The sequence below is a fragment of the Vanessa cardui genome, chromosome 4 (genome assembly GCF_905220365.1).
Source record: "Vanessa cardui chromosome 4, ilVanCard2.1, whole genome shotgun sequence".
In the NCBI taxonomy this organism is placed as follows: domain Eukaryota; kingdom Metazoa; phylum Arthropoda; class Insecta; order Lepidoptera; family Nymphalidae; genus Vanessa; species Vanessa cardui.
This window is the reverse complement of record NC_061126.1, coordinates 6,628,476-6,652,799: the sequence shown is the minus strand read 5'-3', so window position 1 is coordinate 6,652,799 and position 24,324 is coordinate 6,628,476. Positions and strand designations below refer to the sequence as shown.

The following is a 24,324-nucleotide window of genomic DNA, read 5'->3' as shown; positions in this document are numbered from 1 at the left end:
CCCTAGGAATATTTATACTATGCCTTGTGGAAAAAGACCCTTAATAAAAACATGGGATAAACCTAAAGATCTTAAAGTGATAAAACCATCTCGCTACGAACAAAACGAAGCATCTGTCAAAGTTCACTGGAAGAATGTTTTAAGAGAATTAGAACTGTCATATAAAGATGAAACGGTACTCATTTTTGTATTATCTTAATATTATAAATGAATAGAAAAAAAACACACAGCTTTGATAAAAAAATATATAAATATTTTACCTATACATTGCATATTTAGACCCGAAATTAGATCAGATTATTTTTCAATATAAAAATTAGTTTTAAAGTAAAATCAGTGTATGATTCATATTGAAAGTTTCACTACAATATTTGTACGATAACCTATAAAACATATAACAAAAGTATTAGTCACGACACACGTATTGTACTAATAATTCCTTGCTAAATATACCTGCGGTTTTAGATGAATATAATCTATTTATATCTGATAAAGTTTATTGAAAAATTACGATATTAATCATCAATAAACAAAACGGTGTGCGGTGGGCATGCAAGGAGCGTGAAACGTTTATAACTACAAACATCGCAAGACAAAATAATGTGCAATAAATATCGATATAAAGTAATAAGACCTCTGATTCCGTTTATCGTGATGTTCCTTATCAGAGTAAAATGATTTTATATAATTTTTCACAGATAATAATTGAAGTAAAGCGATAATTATAAAAGTAAATTGGCATTTGTATACTTTTAACCACTAAATTATATTCAAAAGGAAATAATTAGAAAAAAAATAGCTGTAAACCTCAACAAATCTTCATCGATTTTTATATTTAATATCTATGTACACAAAAGAGGTATCTTATAATGAAATGATTATTCAGTCTTTTTTCCTTAAACCCGAAGTCTGAAGTCTGAACCCAGGATCTTGGAATCGGGGAAACTTTATCACCTAATTAATATGCATAAAATACATAAACAACAAATATATTAAGCACGCCGAGTTAACTTATAGGAATCCAAATTTTGACACTAAGCCTCTAGAAGTGTTAGCTTACGTTCACCACCATAAGGAGCCATTGGTTGCTTATTATCAGTAAAACACATATTTCTTTAGTTCCTCATTCAATAACTTACAATTGGTTTTTAATAATATTTTCATTAGCGTTATAAGATTTGAAACAAATTATTCATATCATACAAAATAACGAAATCTTACATTTTAGAGAAGAGTATCAATAACTTACTCGGAAGTGTATCCCTCCTTCGCCGAACCAGAAATCCATTCATTTGACTATAACTATACTAAAATTAGAATCTTTTTATTTCCCGGAACAACGGGTATCCTATACCATACCCTTTAACTGGTGTCTGTTAACCTAGGTATTATATATTTGGAACTATATAGACATTTATTTTTTACCTACAGGCAAACATACGTTACATACCTATTTAATCGCTCATCAATTCAAATATATTTATAAATATGTAATACGTTTATTAATATTGTAGAGCACGTTATGAATGATTTTAAGAATATATTCAATACAGAATATGATTCAATTGGTTATTAAAAAATTAGTTCATTTAAAACTTTTAAAAATAAAATTTGTTTTTTTAGTTTTGGGACTCGCAGGGCGAAATGGTTCGTGAACTTGTCGGTCCAAAAATATTTAGCAGAATCTCCAAGATATTCAAGTTGTCTATGAGGGACAAACCGTACGAACCTCGTTCAGAAACGAGCCTCGAACCTTCCGACATTTATTATCAGAGTAATAATGTCGTTTCTGATGTAAGTGCTTTTAACATTTTCCTTTTATATATTGCCGGTATCAATCTCTAAAAAAATTAATGGATTTGGCTAGTGATATATAGGATATTGGTGTATATTTAATGCATTTGAAATATCTCTTAGTAATAAAATGGTATAATTGAGATCGGAAATAATTTAAGTCCTATGTACGCCTATAATGTATATTTTTACCGTTGATATGAAGCTAGATCCTATGTGCTACTGGATTATAGATCATTGTGCTATTCAAATGCAGGATGACGTCAGCAGTATTAAGGGTATTTGATACACCAAATATTATCAATTTGCTGTCAACCCTAGGATTAAGACCATAACGTAATCTTGTCGCTGTAATTACTCCAACTGATGCATACCCTTCACCAAAATACGTTAAAGAAACATATATAATGCGTTGTTTTTTTATTGAAATTTTAATAAATTGTCTAGGTTTATGTTTTTTTTACAATTCCATGTCATTTTCTGTATTTGTTCTTTTTAAAGGGTCCAATTCGTCCGTCATATTCAATGAGTGACTTTGATCCATCTATGTACGTTGACATAGAGGAAGAAGAGGATCAAGAAACGGATGGAGAAGAATCAGAAGTTTGGACGATATCATCATCCTCTTCTGACTTAAAAAGGCCGTCACGATCTAAATCTATACTTAGAACGAAATCGCTGAGCACATCAAAATCTATGTCTAAGTCATTCTCGAAGTTTTTATCGAAGAAATCTTTAACTAGACATTCTAAGCTTCTGAAGTCTACTCCATCTAGTGTTGGCGAACTCGCTTCAACCTTGGACGACTTGGAAGTGCAAATGAGCGAGAAGCCAAAGAAGTGAGATCATTTTTACAATATCCTCAACTGTATTTGTGGTATTTACTTAAACTAATTGAATATACTAACTGTAAGCACGAAGGACGGAAAATCATTGCTAACATACGTTTAAAAACTGTTTAGTTGTTCTAACTTAGTATATAAGGTCCTGAAGCAATTTATCTATATATTATATACCGCTGAAAAAACGCTAAACGCGTTTCTACGTACCTCATGTAGGACTCGACGGTGCCCACGAATCGTAAACCGAAGTACCTGCTAAAAGAGCAGAGGTACCGGATCGCTTTGCCAACGTGATGTCAAAACTAAAGAACGATCTGAAACCCTCCCGAGTCGATTCCGTAACAAATTGTTTTTGTGGCAATTAATTCTTCATAACACACGTAACATAAAGCATATTTTTTGTACATTAACAGGACTCGAAAATTACTCAAAATATTAATTTTAATATAAATAGTTATTGTTTCAAATGAATACATTAAATATCTAGACTTTAATGCAATCATATTACAATCATTGCCTTATATAAGATAATTTATGCACGAGCATACATACAAAATATTAAAATTAATAATACCATTACCAATACATTACCGATCTGATAATTCATAATGATTGCATTATTCATCACTACTTATGCGTTATTATTGTAGGCGTATGTCAACTCACAGTCACAAAAGCAAGAGAAATCCTCATTTTGAAATGTTGTATTGTAATAAATCGGAGACTGATATGATCAAGTGGAAATCTCACTATAAACAAAAAAACTTCGAAGTTTCCGCGTCCGATGAATTTAGTAAAAAAGCTGAAATATTGACTACTAAGGTAACACTAATTAATTTTCTTTCTTAAGTTTATAGACTAATATATTATAATAGTAGAGTTATTGAATTTTGCGATATCCATCTAATTCAAAACAATAAGTAACCAACAACTTGAAAATGGTTCAACGGTTAGAACACCTGAATTTGTGCAGAAGATTTTGAGATCAAATCTGGACAAGCACATTTGAATTTTCGTGTGTTTAATTTTTATTACGATCAAAAAAAACACTTTGAACTGGACCAGAGTGATAGAATTAGCTTCCATTATGCATTAGCCGAGCAATGGCAAATTTATAAACATTACCAAAGTGTAATAAATTAACAACAAATCCTAGTTACTTACAAAAATATTTTGTCCATAAATGTCAAAATATATATTTCAATACAGTGCGTCGGTCAATATATTTGCGGGTGTCTCAAAAGCTACTAAATGGATTTTGATTCGATAATTCTACAGAAAAAGGTCGTCTCCAAGAAATATTGCTTATAATTACATATAAGCAATATTTTAAGAACTTTTCTCCGTGCTAGTGCAAGACATAATGTTACCTGTAACACTCAAGATATTATTATTTTTCGGTATGATTTTAAAAATAATTCTCTAACTCAGTTATCGCAAGCAATATCGCTTACTCTTTATTGAAATATAAAGTTAATAACTTCTTTATTTTGCTTTCAAATTCAGAGTCAAATAAGTTAGTATCGTCTGCCTTTGTACCAAGATTTGCCGAGGATTGATTACTATTATAAAATACACTCATCGAGTCCAGACAGTAGATATAATACAATAGGCAAGAAAATAGAGTAGGCATTTGGACACGCAAATTCAACTGCTGATTTACACTCAGTGGTATTAAAATTCATTAAAATAATTTAAACCTATTCAGATCGCTCAAGAGTTCTATGACTGGTGGGTCGGATTGGGTAACGTAGAATTCAAAAGCGAAATCAGACGTCCGGAAGATATTCAAGATTTGTTCCAAGTACGTCATATAATTTTCTAATTTCTTGAGCTAGTGTTAAGCTCATAGTTTCATTATATTCAAGTAAAATGTTTCAGGTTTGGTTCGACGAGCACGCATCGCGTGGTTTGGTACTTGATCAGAAAATACTACCTTGTGTATTGAAATCTATCGCTGAATATGTTGGCGTGAAAAAGGTAACGTGAAACTGATTAAATACATTTATAGTTTATCATAATATTTCACGGTTATGATATTTTTTTGCAGTTTTACTATTATCGTATTCTTCTTGCTTATTTCTAATGTGCTGATTGTATTATATTTTCTTGTAAAGAAATTTATATCTTGAATTTTTAAGAACTAATTCTAACATCACAAATGAAATTTTATTGCTCATTTCACTAATCCTGTTTTAGGCATCATGTCCGAAAGTTCTTAAACGACAGATTAAATATGACGTACACGCGGAGACCAGCCCAGCGCATACTATGGCTTTCGGCACATGTCTTCCGCAAGATAAGAAGCACATTCCTCCTAAAAATAACACGAAGGAGATGTGGCACGGTGTCAAGATACCAGAAGATCTTCAGTCTATGGCTTGCGTGTGGGATGATATTCAGCATCTGACGTAAGTGTTTCTAAATGTTAAACCTATATTAATCTAACATTTTATTATCTTCTTAAAGTACCACCTTCTTTAAAGGGCCTTTGGTCTCTCGATAAAGAACGGGGATTTTTTCCATACCTTAGGTGTAGTTTTTAGAAGAAGACCTTTATCGACCTACACATCGCTTTACTTTTTTACTTTACTGTATGATGAGTTGTAGTAGCTCGTATTTTCAATCTCAAATATTTCCAATATTTTATAATACATACCAATATTAAAATAGACACATAGAATGTCATAGAGAACTAACTATAAAATGCATGCGTATCCGTTGAAGAGATCTCTTTCAGCCCACCCAAATAGAGGGTTAAATAAGAGAAGAAACAAGTACAATTTATAGATATACTTATTACCTACTTATCTGTTTATACACACTAACAATAAGACACAAGCAGATACGCAAACAATGTACATATGCATGCATTACACATGCTGCATGCATGCTTACACATGTAAGCATGCATGCAGCATGTGTAATAGATTTCAATTTAATGAAAGTATGATAAAATTACAAACATAATATAGACAGTAATTGTATTTCGTATCAAGTGAATGTCACATATTTATATACTGATTTGTAACCTTATGAAACTATGTCAAGCGAACCGTATGCCCTAACCGTATCCATACGTTGTAGGTCAACGAAGGCGTTCCATAAATGGCTACAAAAAAGGCCGCATATGGCTATGCCTCCTTTCCTGAAGTCTCTCGAAGCTCCCGGCGAGAAGAAGCAACCATTCGTTGTGCCCTCAGATTATATCATAAAGTTCAAAGCAGGAACATCTTCTACGCAAGATTTAGCGTTACCAGTTTCAGAATTCTCTCTCGAATTGAAGGAAGTGCTCAGCAAACTTCTAAATGACTAATACACAAATATTAATATTCATTTGTATTGTATACTTTTCCTAAAAACGAATTTCAGAGTAACAATTAAACAATATTTGGTTTTTGTTTATTTAACGAGGCCATTTGTTAGTTTAACGTGGTTTAACATTAAAATACGGTGTAGAGAAAGAGTGGAGTGAATGAGAATCAATTACGCAATAAATACCGCAGTTCCGATGTATTTCATTTATGTATGTAACAAACAAATACGGACACAATATTTTATTTTGTTTTGATTTGATTTTTATTGTATAGCTATGAATATGAATAGCCTATTAAACTATTTTTTATTTACGAAATGATATCCAACGGTTTAAATTCAATTTCAAAATGCAATATTGACGCCATATTTGAGCTTTGTTTCACTTTATCGGTTATTATTAAAAATAATTTATTATAGTTCTCTATCTATTTCGGTATTATACAACACATTCAAATATAAAACTATTTTTTTTATATATTTATATACCTTTAAAAAATAAATTATTATAAATTTATAATTTGGTTTTATTTAGATTAAGTTGATATATTTTGGGTAGGGTAAAAAAAATTAATGTTCTCAACTTGACATAAAATCTAGAAAGAGTGCCATGAAAATTGTAAAATTATATAAAATTCATTATAAAACAAGATTAGTATGACGACCACTTCACTTGATGAATTCATATTTCATTTATTACTTATAAGTGGATATATCGAGCACTCAATCAGAACTATTACAAACTAGTTATTTTAGATAAAATTAAATGATACCTTAATCACTTCCGCGGTAGTTCTCTAAACATAAACTAAGCGTTACGTCATCTTTAAATCGAAATCTGAACTAAACAGTAAAGTGTTCCGAGTAATAGTTGGCGTAATACGATAGTGAAACTATGGTTAGTCCCCTATCTTTGATTTAATAATAATAATTACTTTTGATAGCAAATGGCACGGCATAAAAGTATATGTCGAACTGTTCCGTTTCTTTGTTACGTAGAATCGATGCAGTCGCGAATGTTTATTAGCATTATCTACCTAATTAATTTGATTACGATCATAAGGCGGCGTTATATTGTTAATTTATTATTGCACAATATTGTCAAATAGCTATCGCATTGTTATGGAAAACGTGTAATTTTATAATACCGTCGATATCAAAAAATATATTTTTTAATATTATTATTACTTTATAAATAGTTACGATTTAAAATAAAATGAATGGAGGAAGTGTAACGGGTTAATCGATACGGTAATTACGCCTTTATTACAGATATATATTCAATGATAAGAAGATAACCAGGATTATATTTTTTTCATTTTATTTGCGATCTGAATCGCACGATTGATTGTTTACAAGGAAAATCTGTTTCAATGAATTTATTCAATCAATTGTAATTCTAACGTACCGTGAATATGATACTTTAATTGTGTTTCCTCTTAAAAGGTAATTCGAAACGTTGTAGTGAATTATAAATAATTAGTGAAATGTCCAACTCGAACGCAGCCAGGAAGGAGATGTTAGAGGACATTGTGAATAGAAATAACATGGGTGACAAAAAGTTTCACTCGGAAACCTCCTTGGAGAAATTTGGTGAGGAAAACCAAGGAGACTTATCGGATAATCCAAATGATCCTGGAGTAAGTAGTTGGAATTTTTTTGTTTCTTTCATGTAAGAAAAAAGTATGTAGCATCAAGTTAAATTTACAAAATGATATTAATTATGATTAAAAATGATCGCTTAAATCTAATCAATATTCAGTAATTGAACGTGTGGGAAATGCCCGAAAGGAATGCTAAGCGATGCATACGTGGCATAAACAACTTTTAGAACAGCTAGACCTCAGTTCTCTTTTCTTTTTTTAAGTTTTTCTACACTAGACAATTCAGCGTGCAGCTCGTATTCCAATCCAGTTACATGACAAAATTTACGTTAGGGATTTTCCACGGCAGAGCTTGCCATTTACAAGTGGGCCTGTTTTATTGGTGCATCGTTAATGTTTTCCCCTCTAGCTTTAAAAATTTACGCATTTCGAAAAACCGAATTTAATTTGTAGATACTTCATACTCGTTTGAAATATCTATATTGTAATAATATAACACAAACAATTGGTTTCTTAAACAGCACTAAGCAAATTGGAAACAAAAGAATTAATTCAAGCTTATTTATAGCTTAAACTATAGTGGGACGGATAGTAATGATAATGATACCCATGCCTAAATGTTTGATTCGAATTCAAATGTGAAAGTGCGCCCTGTTGCGGTTTTACGCCTTAAACTCAAAACATTTTGTCAGGGACACCTTACATCCGCCCTTGGTCCTCACAAGTGGGTGAAGCTACTGGAACTAGTATCCCAATGAAGCTAAATTATTAACTTATGATAAAGGTACAAAATTCTTCGGTGAATGCCACGTCAGCTCAAGATGAAGAAATTCCTGAACGGCGGCGGACGATGTCCCAGCCGGGACCTGGTGCCGGCAACCTGATGACCGCCGCCGCTGGTCGCCGACGCCGGCCTCCGCGCAGTGTCATGTACGCTGATCTCGAAAGAACTGTAAGCTTATATTTTATTTAAATAAGTAATAATAACAACAATTTGAAAATATATTATGAAAACCTTATGTCGGGGACAACTACCATTACTTAGTGATCTGAGGTATTATGTTACTTTTGTTCTATTTCGTTGCTTTAGCCATAACTTCTTAGTTTCAAACCACCTTGAAATTTACCAAATAATTGTAGCTAAAGAAGTGTTAGACGGGTTAGATTTTCATAAGAAGCCATTGCCAATGGTCGGTATGGTGATCACTTACCAACAGCTGTCTCATTTGCTAGCCCACCTACCTATTTTAAATAATCAAGAAGTACTTACTCCATTTACTTTAACTACATAAACTTCTTACGTCTATAAAATCTATGTAAAACTAAAATTACCTTAATCATATTTATAAACAAGTAACATCTCTTTTCAGAATATTCATATATAAAATATTCAGTCATACTTATTTTTTGTGCGAAAATCTTAATTAATTATATTTATTATTAAATGAATAAAAGTATTGTTGCCGTAAAAGTAACGCTAGAACGAATCGCAAAATTTTAATACTCAGTTACCTAACGGATTAATTTCCTGACAAGGGATTAAATACTGATAATACTTTATGATTTTAATGTTTTCTTTATTTCCTACTAAGCTAATCAATTCACGTGACAAAAAGTTGGTGTTGCCAATTTGAAAAACAAATACAACACAATTCATAAAATAATCTAAGATAAATTAAAATCAATAAACTTTACTGAATGTATAACAAAATATTTATTGCGTCATATTTGTAATATCCGCCCTACATTTATTAAATTCCTTTTTATTGTTTTCTTTATAAAATCTGTGAGTGAAACATGACCATTTATTAAAAGTATGATCCTTTATTAAATTTACAATAATAAACTTATTATATGTATATCAAGTATCTCACCCCAAAACTATTTTTTTATATGTAAACACTTTATCCGTAATTTTAGTATTAAAATATCTTCATTATTAGTATATAGGTATTTTTTTACAATGGCACAAATGGCTTTTTTACAATGGCTTTAATATATTACTAATCGTCCAGTGGTCATCTCTATTATGTAATATTGTCAGAATATTTTGCACAAAAATTTATATAAAAAGACGTAAATCGTCATCTTTATTTTTGAAAGCGCTAAATCATGACGTTATATCAACTCAAAAACTAACATATTTATCTAACATTGATTGCGTATCACAATTATTTTTTGATAATATTATAATTTCCCCGAGACATTAAACGGATTATGAACAAATCAAGCAACAAAACAGTGTTTCACGTCGTGTTTAAAGCTAATATTTAATCTTAGTAATCATAATATATCACCTTACGTAATATGTTAATCTCGATTATAATACTACCAGATACAATCCGATTTGCTTAATCACATCAAAGATTACCTTAATTTATTAAGATCGCCATTTTTAAGAAGCTCAATAATTAGGATGAATATTGTTTCCCCGTGTATATTTGTTTCAAACAAAAAATAACTTTATGACTATGGTATGCGTCGAATAAAAAACCCTAATAATACATTAAGCAAATAAACATTTTAGTTACCCACAATATCGTATAATTATAAGTATAGATCTTATCCAAATAAGTTCAGAATTTAAATTATATTGTTCAGATTTTGTCGAATAGTCTTAGATTGGTAGTAGGGCTTTGTGCAAGTCTGTCTGGGTAGGTACGACCCGCTCATAATAACTTCTAGCGCTAAACAGAAGTGCCTAGTATTGTTGTATTCCATTGGTGGCACACACGGAATGCCTATTATTTCTTACTATACCAAAGTAATTGGTCAGTGGTGACTGCTTATCATATCCATACCTGCCCCATATGCCGGTCTACTTACCTATAAAAATATACGATATAAAAAGTATACACCGTCATCTGTTATTTCATGATGACAAAGCTATATATTAGATGATATGTACAGATGGTTGGAAATTGCCTAGCTAGTTCACGGGCCATTACTATTTCCTTTATTTTTAATGTTAAATTTAAATGTCAACATATATAGATATGTCGTCCGTGAATTTGGTGTATATTATCTATAAGCAGCATCACAATAAATTTCTTTTTTTTTGTTTTGTCCGATTTTCTAGTGACAAAAATTAAACTATAGCAGTAAAATTATTACACGAGCAATAAAAAAAATACGTGCCCTACTTTTCTTTGATACAACTATGTCTTTGATATTTACTCGGCAGTAGGGCTTTATGCAGGTCCGCCTGGGTATGTGCCACCCACTCATCTGGTATTCTGGTGCCAAATAGCAATTCTTGTATTGTTGTGTTCCAATTTAAAGGTTAAGCCAGTGTAACTACAGGCACAAAGGACATAGCATCTTAAATCCCAAGGTTGATGGCGTACAGAGCCAAAGGCTAAGAGTGACAGCGACACATATATGATATAAATAGCAGACAGGTGTATAGAAATTTTAAATATCCTGTATAGTTAATTTTTTGAATCTTCTTATTCTTAGTAACCTATCCAACAGTATTAGGTACTCTTGTCAAAAGTATGTTCCGTCCACTGTTGTTTGGATATTAAATGTGAAGTAATAAATTACATATGTATATAATGTAAATTTATATAATGTGAGGTAGTCTGAGACCTGACCTCGTATGGAAAAGATTCGACGGACTGCTGAAAAGTTACTTTTTAATTATAAAAATCAAAATTATTGTTAAGAAAGAAGAAGAGTAAATTACGAATTGTAATGAGCAAAAAGTTGAGCATGCGTTTCATTTTTACATAGAAATAAATATTTCACTATAATATTTCTTTATAAGCGATTTTTGACATTCGGTAAAACGTCTATGATGTAGGATAACAGCTATAAGGCTATTCTCGAATGCAATATTTCATTTACTAGTTTCATATTTAGAACAAGTAGTATTGCACCACATATTATCACATACTTATAGTATTAAACTTAAAGCTAAATAATACTAACCACTGATTTGTATAAGCTGTATTCATCTCTATAAATCAATGGTAATCGTCTCAACAAAAAATACAAAATTTTATGTTCTACATCTTGTCATGTATTTTGACTGTTTCCCTATATATTTTCAACTGACTTCAAAAAGAAGAAAGTTATCAATTCGTCTGTATTTTATTTCTCGCCGGCTCCAAATATAACAATAATTGTATCTACATTATATAATCATAAATCGACTTTTAGGTAGTCTAATATTTTTCATTTTATTTTAGTTAGGAGAACTCTAAGAAAAATCAAAATGATTAGATTTACGTAATTATTTTTTTTTACTTTATATTAATTTGTTTTGAAACAGTATTTTGTTTCTTTTTTACTTTTCTTGTTTACTTTCCTAAATGACGCTAGCTTTATTTGGTACTAAGGATCTACATTTTACTATTTATCTTGGCTTTTCTCATCTTGGATAATCAACTCGATGATATATTAATTTATACATAATGTATATAAAGTTCCTAAAAAGAAAAGTTCCAATAGAATTGTTCAACTGGTTTCAGTATTCATTTAGTTATTAATATAAAATAATGAATTCCTAGTATACTATTATTTAATGAGAGTCACATACACTTTTAGGTTTTTTTATATAAAAAAATGCATCTCGAATTTTTAGTGTAAAAAAAGAGAAAAGATCACGAAGCATTTAATATTATACAACATTTATTTATCTCCATTCCGAGCTATTCTATGACGTCAATTACACCTGTAATTTTTATATTGCACTTAAATTCAACTCGAGCAATCATTCAAGGGCACAATCGAATTTATCGATTAAATCTGAAAATCGATCTTAATTAATTATGATTAAACAAAAATTATAAACTAGCAAGTACAGCGTTATCGTGCTTCAAATTCGTCAGATATCAAGAATGTCATTCTTGTTTTTAAAAAATAAACTTTTTTATTTTGTTGTTTTTTCAAAGTAAATTTATTTTAAGCATCGCCCGTTGTTTAAACAGCGAATTCATATACATACATGAACGCAATGGGTTGTAATAATTTTTCCATGAGAATTATATGGACGTGACTTTGTAAGCGATACATTTATATTGTTTATTTACGAAAAATTACTACATTATTCGAATCGCTTTATTAAAGTTATTACCATCGTATATTTCATAAGAATTAATTTGTCTTTAACTGTTTAGTATTCGTAATATTAATGCATTTCATGCGAGAAACCGTCACATCACCTTTTTTTTCATTTTTATGAGGACAAGTTAATAAATAATGAAAGTATGGTTTACGATACAAATAAAATACGAAGGATTTGTCGCGAATGGCTCACTTCCATAGTACGGAGCGGCGAACGCGGCCCGTGTTTGTGAGGCGGGTCACTCTCGCGCAGCCAACTGTAAACCTTTTGAGTCCGGCCGCTCGCCACCCTCGCCCTACACCCTCTCTACCCCGCTGTAAATACCGACTGCGGACACATCGTGCCGCCCCAACGCCTCGCCTAATGAAAATTCAATCTCTTTATTTTTTTTATTATACACAGCGCCTGTTAACTGGCCATGTCATAAATACTCAATGGAAATGTTCATTAATAGCATGGCTGGCGTCCGTCTTACATATCAAATTTTAATTGAGTATCGCGATAAGCGCCGATAATCGCAGTGCGAGTCGTTTGTTTATTCCTCTTGATTTATTATGTCTATGTGACTATTTTTGTTTGATGGAACATAATGCGAATTTTCAATATTATCATTAACCACGTGGCGCGATTTACAACATTATAAAGTATTAAAAGACACATGGCTTTCAAAATTAATATATAAGTCATGATTCCATGTTTATTTACAAAAAGTATTATGTATATTCAGAATAACATTGATTATTTCGATAGAAACAGTGACAAACATTGTGTAAACAAGAAAAACTTGTAATACGGTTTTCGGCTTCGCAAACTCAATCCATAATAAACTGCCGAGATACTTTTAGCTTTGTCAATTAATAAATTTCAATGTTAAGAAGACTTTGATTAATAAATTACGATAAATATTTGTATAGATAGAAAAAAAATGTTATATCACAATTCTTTGATTTCTATGCGATATACTTAAATAATAATTTGATTAATAATCTGTAAAACTGATTGTGGGAAAGGAGTGACTTCTAATTTTCTTGCCAGTATCTTCTTTAATCGTGTAAAATGAATCAAAAGAGCATACTTAAATTTTTTTTTTTTTTTTGTTTAATCAAATAAATAATATTCAAAAAATACTTTTAAACATTCAGAACGAATCAGTAGTTTGTAGTTTGTATTGAAATTCAATAAAATGATTCTATTTTTATTTACATTAAATGGCACTGGTGTGGAAGCCAAAACTTACAATAAAACTGACTATCTCTTCTGACTATCATAATAATTACACAATATGATTTATGACAATAACCATAACTTACTATTCTATGTCACTATTTTTTTTCTTATAGTAAATGGTTTCGTATACATAAAGAATATAAAAATGTAACCAAACTGATACGAGTAGATGAAAATAAGTTATCATTATTTTATTTTAAATTATACACAAAACCGTCGAAGTGAAATTATCTGAATTGTTTGAGTTTTGATTGGTCGAAATTAATGGATGTCATCGTTCAGCGTTTTGCTGAAATCGAACGGCCAAAAATTTTGTTTCGAGAACGTGGAACACTGTAATGGGATTATAGTGAAATACGGGGTGGTGTCGATCGAGAGAAACAAGCGACTAATGAAGTTATTAATCCGATTTTGTACGGCTTTCGATGTTCACGCATGATTTTTTAGGTCCGGTTTACGTTGTAAATACGAACTGCGCGCGTGCACCGTGTATCGGAATACGCTTTCAGTTTATATTCACACAATTACCGTACAGGCTAATGGACCTCTTGTTTACAGGACTCCCAGGACAGATTGCCGAAGCTCATTCTTCCTAATCGTGAAGATTATTCGTATCCTTCTACCCCGATTAGTTAGTATTAAAATAATAATTTACATATTGATTATTCATTTATATTAAATACATTGTATTTCAATAAAATCATCATTAATGCATATATTCAGATCAATAAACTTGAAAATTAATAAATAATTATACTGAATATAATTTATAATATATTTTGATTTCTGAACTAAACTGATACAATAACTGTGCAATTTAACGTTATCGTATATAAGCCGAATTACAAAAGTCACTGTTATTATACATTAATTATTTGAAACATTTATTAATGTAATTTAATTTTGATACAGCTGACAACACACCGAGCATTTACAGAAATGGAGATTTTAAACCTATGAGTAAGTATTATTTTTTACATTGCATTAACATATTTTAACCGTACACGTAGGAGGCTATAAATGAACCACTACTGGGCTAAAGCATACTCTTTTAGCGAAGACGAATACGTTGCTTTTAATACGGATAAATCAAGAGCGTCTTAGTACAACATTAGAGTATCTGTACTTGTGTGTGTGAGTATGCGCGCGCTTTTTTGTATGACTGTGATTTGTATTAATGTATAGAATGCAGTTTATCTCTTGTATTAATTTCTATTGTTACCAAAAAAACGTCATAACATTGATATAAATTCATGTCAGATGTTTTAGAATAGAATATACAGCATACGTTGTGCTCAACTCAGACAGATTTGCTTATTTCGCAGCCTAAAGGAAGAAGCATTTAAAGAGAGAGTGATAGCAAGAGAAACAATCAATTGTAGCATCTATGAATGCCTGTAATAGTAACATCAATCTGATATAGTAAATATACAAGACTTATAAATGCAACGTACAAGACCATTACTATAGCGACCTCTTCTATTTAATATTTAAGCGAGAGGAAACTATATACTACGTGTCATGGTGTACATGACGTATATAAATAGTAAATCATACTTATAAAGCAAGCAATTGGTTTTCAGATAATTATCGTCTACAAACTCCTATCGAGCTGCGCGGGGGCATGACTCCGCGTAAGCGATCTGTAGTCACTATGGACGCGCAATCCATTCGCTCCGTGGAAACTCAGGCACCGCCTCCGACGAGTCCCGAGGAAAACGCTCGACTTACGAGGTAACAGAACATCGAAAAACATCTTTATAATACGTTACAAAGAAAACAAACTTAATAAATAAAATTAAAGGCACTTTTAACAATAGCAAGCGACCTGTCGTACTTCGGAGATTTGCATTTACTTTCGATTTCATGTTCACTTTTACTCCGGGTATTACATTTAACTTTTGTTTAATAATTTAAGAGATTGAGATTTGATTTGAGAAACGATGTTTTCTTGATCGATTCGAAACCATTCTCAATATAAAGTAGTAAGCTGGGCAATTATAGTGACAACTATACTATAAAATATACACTGCTTTTTATTGATACAGCCCAGTATTCGAATCGAAGACATCGAAATATGCAGCCTTATTACTTAAAATATAAAAAAGTATAAACAAAGAAATTTCAAATAAATAAAATTAAACCATTAAATATCTTAAGACCATATTAATCTTTTTCTAGTATTTCAATTAAACATTTATTTTTCAGCAAATACTTCACGTTGATACTGAGCTGTACGTACGCAGTGTTGTTAGTGACTCTTGGACTGATCTTTTACGTATCGGACATATTTATCGACGTACCACTATCACCGGTAATTATAATACTTATAATAATATCAGGCATTGTTTGTCTATTTCTATCACTCATCCTGAAATGCATTACATGCATCAACATTACATACATCCATGAACTGTGCAGCGATCGTAGCGGTGGCTGTTTCAAAATTAGCTAATTAACTAAGCTTATTCCACACGAACGTAGTAATCACGATTAGTATTATTGACCTCGCTTCGATTCTACAAATTATAAATATCGATATCAAGTAAACATTTATTGGTTCCGGTATATAGTTTTTCGTCTGGTAAGGGTTTATGCAGACTTGTCTAAACTGTTACTGTCCATTTATCAAGTGCACTTTAGCTAAGCATTAATTGTATATTTGTTTTGGTTCCTTGCGGTATTGTAAGACTAATCCCAGTGTAATAGGCAAAAGACACGTGACGTCATAGATCTATTGGTTGACAGCACTTTATATGTGTTTATGATTATAAATCAATATTTGTTTGTCATGCTATAATAGAAATGAAAATTTTATTAACCTTAGACAATTAAAAATCACTTACATTTGATATATTTATTGGAATTTAGTGTTATCGCTCTTCGCTCGACATATGCAGCTATATTTATCGTACAACTGCTTTTACTTATCAAATATCTCTTCAATTATATACAACTGAACGAAATCGAAATCACAAGTCTTCAAAGTCACGTGACTATTAAATGTGAAAATTTTTCCTCTTTTTCAGATTTTCTCAATCACGTTACTATCTATTGGGTTTATTTATCAATTATTTTTAATAATCGACATAAGTAGATACAAGACGAAGGCTCTTAAGAACGAAAGAATCAAAGGGCTTCATAGTAAAAGGATACAGGAGTTCTTCAGGAAACAAGAGGTGAGGCTCACTATTAGTAAGATTGTATGATTTCAAATAACAACATACATAGACTAGTGCAGCTTGCAAATCCAGTGGGTTCTACACACAGTTATTCTATATACAAACATGAGTAGCTCGTATTATTGTGCTCCAGTTTAAATTATTGGCGAACCTTTGTAACGACAGGCACAAGGGACTTCTTCATCCGCGATTGATAACACATTTATTACATGTTTATGCATAAAATTGTATAATTTCAAGTATATCTGTAGTCTAAACGTCCGTCTGTTCAAAATATTTTTGTTATCTTGTTATTCATTATTGAATGTTTTAAGAATTGAAGCCTTAGTAACGAAATATAACGATATACGTACTTACATATATAATCATATTGATGATGAACGAAAACACAATTATTGAAAATATGATCTGTCTGTTGGATACGCATGACGTACACGCAGACATCACTGAAACGGTACGGACACATAAAGTTTATACAATGATACAAAATAAATATTTTTTAACCCGGAAAATGGATTGACAGCTCTGTACCCGACTGATATTCAACGTCCACGCAAACAAAGTCGTGGGCTTAACACCTCTTTTATAAAGTTCCGTACGTGATATAAAGTAATAACAAAAACTACAGCGCTTTTAACATTAAGTCTCGATTTTTCATACGCCAGTTAATAGTTAACTTTTATCAAAATATTATAGTCTGATACACTTGCAAAATAAAAATTATTAAAATGACTTAGTAATTTTTAAAATAACAACGAACGAATGAAAAAGGGTTTTTCCAAAATATATAACCTAGCTAACGTAATTACAAAATCAGCGCCAGCACAAAAAAGTAAGGCAATAGCTTATAAAAGTCTATGGCAACTGTTTTAAAGAGAAACCACCAGGATTGGTAGATTACCCGTTGGTAGATTTTCAACCGACGCATGTAGTTCTTTCAGGCATTATTTGCTTACAATTAAAGAGAATTCATATTAAGTAAATATCTTGGCATTCCAGGACGAGTTCGGCTACAACAACCCGGGCGATCGCACGCCACAAAGTACTATATCTCAAGTGATTCCTCCCGCACTATTAATCCCTCTCAAACACGACTACTGTTTCAGTCATGGACGACACTCGGGCAGCTTTTATCTCAAACTAGGAGCTGCTGGTAAGTTTATCTTTGGCCATATTCAACAAAACATTGATTAGAGTATGCAACGACTCTGATAATAATAGTCTATTTCCGATAATCTTAATTATGTATTGAATCTTTATAACCATATGATAAGGCTTGAAATAAGCATTCTATTTATAAAAATGATCAAACATAACTATTTTAAGATTTACACGCGCTGTATCATGAAATCACTTATATTAAATTTAATTATAATAACTCTATATTAATACGATTTATTTGTATCGTTTCTATGTATGAAATATGTGTTAAATGCTAGCTCGAGTTGCAAAAAATATTAACATGCGTAAATGTATAATATTAACTGATAATACGTATAAGCTCATTGGAAATAAAACTAATCTATTTTCTTATATGTATTTTGCTGGTCAAGACAATAAATTATATGTATAAATATATATATAAAGAGTTGAAGTTGAAGGGTTGATAACTTAAATAATAATCTCTTATTTTTTAAAATAGCACAATGCATTTTTTTGGCTATGTTTAACTTTAATATTAAATAAAATAAATTGTAAAATTTAAGAATCCTCTTAATTAACATATATTGTATACCGCTATAGTTTTCATTACATTAATTTAATTTTTATTACAGGTTTCGCGTTAGGTCACTTAATACACTCAGTCTTGCTAATAGCCGCGCAAATTAGCTATTACTTCGACGATAATATCAGTAATCAAGACTGCATCGATATTATGCAAGTGATTCTCGATGTGGCCAATCCACTTTACTGTTTTCTACAACTATTCTTCATATTTAAATATTCAAATGTTCATATAATGAGAGCGCAGGTATGGTATCTTGACAACTATTAAAAGTTTATTTTTGAAAATAACAAATAATATCAATTTATATGTCCGTAGATTATAAATTTGTAGTTTTATTAAATAATAAGATACCTATTTATTTACGATATGTAGATACTATGGAAATACCGTGATGTTCAGAAATTCAGATCCCTAACTGAGAAAATCTATAATTTTAAATATTCAATGCAAAAATAAAATAAAATTAAACATTTTTAATATAAATGACTCGAGAAATGTATGATATGATAAATGCAACTAATTATTTAATAAATGATTCGTTTGACAAGTTACGTATTCTTTTATTAATATTAATGATGTCCTAAATTAATATTTAAGACATCACTTTAAACTTGTAAAATTATCAATGTTTCTCTAGTACATCACGTGTATTATATATACCTATAAACCTTCCCCTTGAATCAATGTATCTATTAAAACACCACATCAAAATCCGTTGTGTTAAAGATTTGGACAGACAGCGGTAAACGACTTTGTTTTTTACCATGTAATGAAATATAAAATTGTTTTAAAGTATTGCACCATTATGAAATATAAATAAAACCATATTTTACTAGTTTTCATATTTTATTATTATTAAGTTAATTATTTAATTTTAATTGGCATTAACCAAAATTGGTGATATTTCATTACAGAGAGTAAAATTTAATAAAAATAAAACCACGAACACAGCCAATTGTAAAATTACATTATATTCGTATATCTTTCAAACCGTATTGTTATTTGTTTATTTAGAGCCTTGCCCACTTCGGCTTCATGCATATGATTGGAAGTAGTCTCTGCTTTTGGATATCGACGATTGTCCGCGAAACCGTTTTAGCTTTAACGATATACGCAGGCACTAGGTATGGAAATCAGACAACGGGAAATGAAACCTCACCCCTCAACCTCGTAAAAGATCGTAAGTTGTTTAAATACGTAACTTTAAAAATATTAGTTTATATTTATGAGTGCAATTTATAATTTTAAGTATAAGTAAGTTGTAATTGTTATGTATTGAGATGTATAAATAAATTAATTAATAATCCTAACCTATATTGGCGCATTCGCAGATATATTTTTTGCTGCGTTAATGTACGAAATATTGTGCCTACCGATACATTTATTCTTAGTTACAATTTTTGATAATCATCAACAATTTTAACCTTGCTAGAGTCTATAGTCGACTTTATATTGTGGTCTTTTACCTCCCAGAATCTTACCGATTATTTGAGTTACAATATCACGTACAATTTCAATAGCTTACAGGCTTTTCAATTAGATTAGGCTCATTAAATACTCCGTTAAAAGTACTTTATCGTTATGCAATCACGTTCAATTTTTCAATATAGCTAGGTTTAATAACACATTATACGTATAATTATTATATTTCGTTTTTAGAACATCAGCCATTGTGGGATATAAGTGATCTCTACAATGAAAATTGTCAAGGAGCGCCCGCTATTACATCTATAACCGAAAATTTTTCGCCATACTTGTATCCTTTCGGTGTTGAATTCAACATTCTCATTGGTGAGTGAATAGTTTTCAGTTTCAATGTAATATACGAATATATTCTCTATAAATCTTATGTTTTGATATATTTATTTTATTTGTTTATAGTTGCTGTATACTATATAATCTGGAGTCATATTGGAACTTGTTCAAACGAAGACTCCGACAGTACATCGAGCGTCGAAGACAATACTACCGTTTGCAAGTACGTGTACACACTGAAAAAATACACATGGCTATTCTCTAAAATATTTTGTTATCTTTAAAAATTTAAATTATAGTTTTCTTCTCATTTCTTCCGAAATATTAATTGGAATTAAAAGTATCACTACTCGGTCATTAACTATCTTAAGGCAATTTATACTTATATTACACTTATATTATAGACTTATATTTGTTTCAATAAGGATAAAACAAAAAATCTATTAATTATATCAATAAAAACTGTAAACTACTACCCCGCGCCCTTTGAGGAGAAATTTGTGAATTCCACCACGCTCCAATAAAAGTTGATCGATACACATTTGGCTGAATTTGAAAATGAAAACGGGCAGGTTTCCTCACGATGGTTTCCTTCTTCGAGATCACAAATTGAATACACGGAAATTTCTTAAGTTTGAACCTCCAACTATTGGTACATGCACACGTTTTAACCAGTAGACCGTCTCGTCTCCTTCAACACTCACGTATTGATTATAGAAAAGACTTAATAGGCGGAAATTTGTTTATTACCTTTTTTAACTGAAAGGATTTTACAGAATTCCCACTGCGAGTGAAGAAAACGATTATACGAGCAACATCGTTATCTACGCGGACTGCCACGCTTCCAACAAAGGGCTCTTTCTAGGCATCGTATTGACTGTCATCACGGCTGGAGTACTGATTCTTGGATTTGTCTTCAGCAGTGTAGGCGGGTAAGTTAATATTCAAAATCTATAAATCTTACTAATACACGTATTATAATTGCTATAATTGGGATTTTTGTGATTCAATCACGCCAGAACAGACTTGATGAAAGTTGGCACAGATATAGATTATAGTCTGAAATAACGCATAGACTATTGGCTTTTTATCCCGAAATAACGTACGATTCCCGAGGGACAGATTTGTTTTCATCTCCAAATAGTTTTTTTGTCGTCCTATATGGATCTTGTACAAAATATTATGAGTTGAATTTTATGATGGTTTTAAATATGACTTAAATTATTTTACTACATATTACTACATTTCTTTCGAGTGTCATAGATAAGTAAGTAATCACGTCTTAATGAGACGTTAATCGCACCACCATCATCCTCCATAACACAAATATACTTGTAGCTAAAATCTCATTGGCCTTTGTTTGATGATGATGTGTTTATTTAATAAATAAGTCAGCAATATGCAAGTATATATTAAAGTTTTATTTATCAACAACTCTAACAACGTTTTTAAACATTTAATTAAATTTTCAGCGACTTCTATGAACTGGGTTACATGCTCAATGCCTGCACAAAGTTAGGACTACACTCGGTAATGCTCTTCGCGGTTGTAATAGCCTACAACCAGACGAGAAAGTTGGACATCAATGAACATCCGATTTCACTCTTGGATGACATTCTACTTTTCATATGTCTCCCAGCCTTCTTTATGGAAACCGTATTCTCGATGGTGGCCACTATTACTATCTTGAACGTCGTCAGGACGATTGACGTTATTGTAATGGTGAGTGAAATGTATGCTTAATTTACAAGTCAGATGAGTTTGTTTGTTTGTTATTCTATTTAATCGATTTAAAAATATATATTTATTAATGATACGGGAGACAAAGATGCTTATTTTCGTTCTAATTTCATTATTTCGACACCGATGAAAATCAAATATCAAAATATAACTCTTATTAATGAAACTTAGCTCTCAAAATAATCTCCCAAATATACCATCAGCATCAGAGCCATACGCTGACAATCAGTCAGTCATGGTGATGTTATAAACATATTACCAAAATTTATAAAAAAGCGAGACATCTGTCATCTTAAATAGTCAATAAAATAGAATGCGCTCCCGATTTCCTGTTACATACTTCCGTCCTTTCACGAAAACACTCGCACACATAGATAACAGAACTAAATTGTTAATTATTTGTATATTATTTTTTAAATGGAATGATTTCTAATGGTGATAATTTCAGGTTATCCAAGTGGTCTTCCAAACCGCGTTGTTGGTGGACGGCCTACGGCGTTGCAGCAACAGTCGGAAGCTGAGACGAAACAAGCCCGGGCGCGAAGTGCTCATGTTCCTCCTCATCGCTAACGTATCCATGTGGCTTTTTAACACTTTCTCGTACAAGTCACCAGAAAGCCTCGACGAGAGATACGAATACTACGGCAAGGTGCTCTGGAGTATCCTTGGACACATAAGCTTACCCCTCATTATGTTCTATAGATTTCACTCGAGTGTCTGCTTCGCTGATATCTGGAACGCTGCTTATAAGCCTGGTTCTGATCACTGATTTAATTTCTATATATTTGTTTAAAATTTTATAGGTTCGCTTGAGATACGTAAGATACGTAATACCGATTACCTCATATTTTGCATTTACTCTTGTCAGATTTTTATCGTCATTGCTTAGAAGGAGATCTAAAAAAATTAATAAATGATAGCTCATATGGACTAGTAAGATTACTATAAAAAATTCACAACTAATTCATATATTTAATGTTTTTCGGAAATATTCATTTGATGTTTTTTTATGTTCTTATATAGTCTTATATATAGTATTATTCAATAAATATGTTTTGCAATATTAATTATCTAATAAAATTAAGCTTATTTTTACCTTCAAAAAAGGTAAACTTACATAAAATTATGTAAAAATATGAAGTGACAATGAAGGTTGTCATATTGCGACTGCATACATTATTATATAATCTTGAAATGACTTACTATTAGTAAGTAATTTAATGATTATATTATATTATTGTATTTAATATTAAGGAGTTTTAATACTGAGATAGTCGGGATGGCCTAGAGGATTATAAATATGAGTTTGTAACAAGTAGATCTAAGAAAATATGCGGGTTCAAATTCGGACACGGATCATTGAATTCTTATGTGCTTTTTGTGTATATAATTCATCTCGTGCTCGCGCTTGTAAATTAGAACAAATTAGGTTTTTTTTTACTTTTAATATTAAGCTAATAATAAGAGTTATCTTTTATAAAGACTATTTTTAAGTTGAGTGTATATTTTTTAAATTAATGTAATAGCTTAATTAACTAATTGTAGGTTCTGGCCAAGTAGTCCAAATGTACAATAAAATCCAATTTTATATTTAATAGCGAAATGTGAAAATATGTGTTATATAATATAAGTTAATTAAATTTTTTGTAGAATATTTATTTTTTAACGAAATATTTTTATACAGACTAATTAAAAAACATCCATTTATATTTATTTATTTTTATTTGCAGTGATGCAGTGCCCCATGTTATGGCTATATGTCGCTTCCTTTTCTTAATCTAATTATTTGATATCAGCCAATATTTATTAATAATTTATTCAAGTAAGTCAGAGAGTATAATAATTCAGGTGAAAATATTTCATAACATTATACATATTGTGTAATATTATATATGTTATCGTCCAAATGATGTATACTCGGCAGCGCATTCACTGTATATAGTGTATTTTATAACATCTAGGTAAGTAGACATATAGCCCACCCGTAGACATAGTTCTATAAAAAAATATTAATTATTTCTTATAAAAAATAATTCGCCACCGATCTTAGGGTGTAAGTTTTGCT

At 30.9% G+C, this 24,324-nt stretch overlaps 2 protein-coding genes across 2 annotated transcripts; both read left to right on the top strand.

Annotated features, from left to right (window-relative positions):
- The first annotated feature begins 2 nt into the window (after window positions 1–2).
- Window positions 3–6,382, top strand: LOC124544375. Its single transcript, XM_047122895.1, has 8 exons — window positions 3–175; window positions 1,624–1,794; window positions 2,296–2,633; window positions 3,287–3,458; window positions 4,345–4,440; window positions 4,518–4,616; window positions 4,836–5,047; window positions 5,724–6,382. Exons 1-8 carry the CDS (start codon window positions 20–22, stop codon window positions 5,950–5,952), a joined length of 1,473 nt encoding a protein of 490 aa, XP_046978851.1. The 5' UTR covers window positions 3–19; the 3' UTR covers window positions 5,953–6,382.
- Window positions 6,383–7,193: 811 nt separating this feature from the next.
- LOC124544400 (proton channel OtopLc-like) lies at window positions 7,194–23,903 on the top strand. The gene is made up of 15 exons (XM_047122932.1): window positions 7,194–7,591; window positions 8,340–8,507; window positions 14,412–14,484; window positions 14,766–14,813; window positions 15,437–15,587; window positions 16,062–16,167; window positions 16,883–17,032; window positions 18,035–18,188; window positions 18,811–19,007; window positions 19,779–19,944; window positions 20,424–20,555; window positions 20,646–20,742; window positions 21,296–21,451; window positions 21,992–22,241; window positions 22,708–23,903. The coding sequence occupies exons 1-15, from the start codon at window positions 7,439–7,441 to the stop codon at window positions 23,026–23,028; spliced, it is 2,322 nt and encodes a 773-aa protein (XP_046978888.1). The 5' UTR covers window positions 7,194–7,438; the 3' UTR covers window positions 23,029–23,903.
- Window positions 23,904–24,324: the final 421 nt, after the last annotated feature.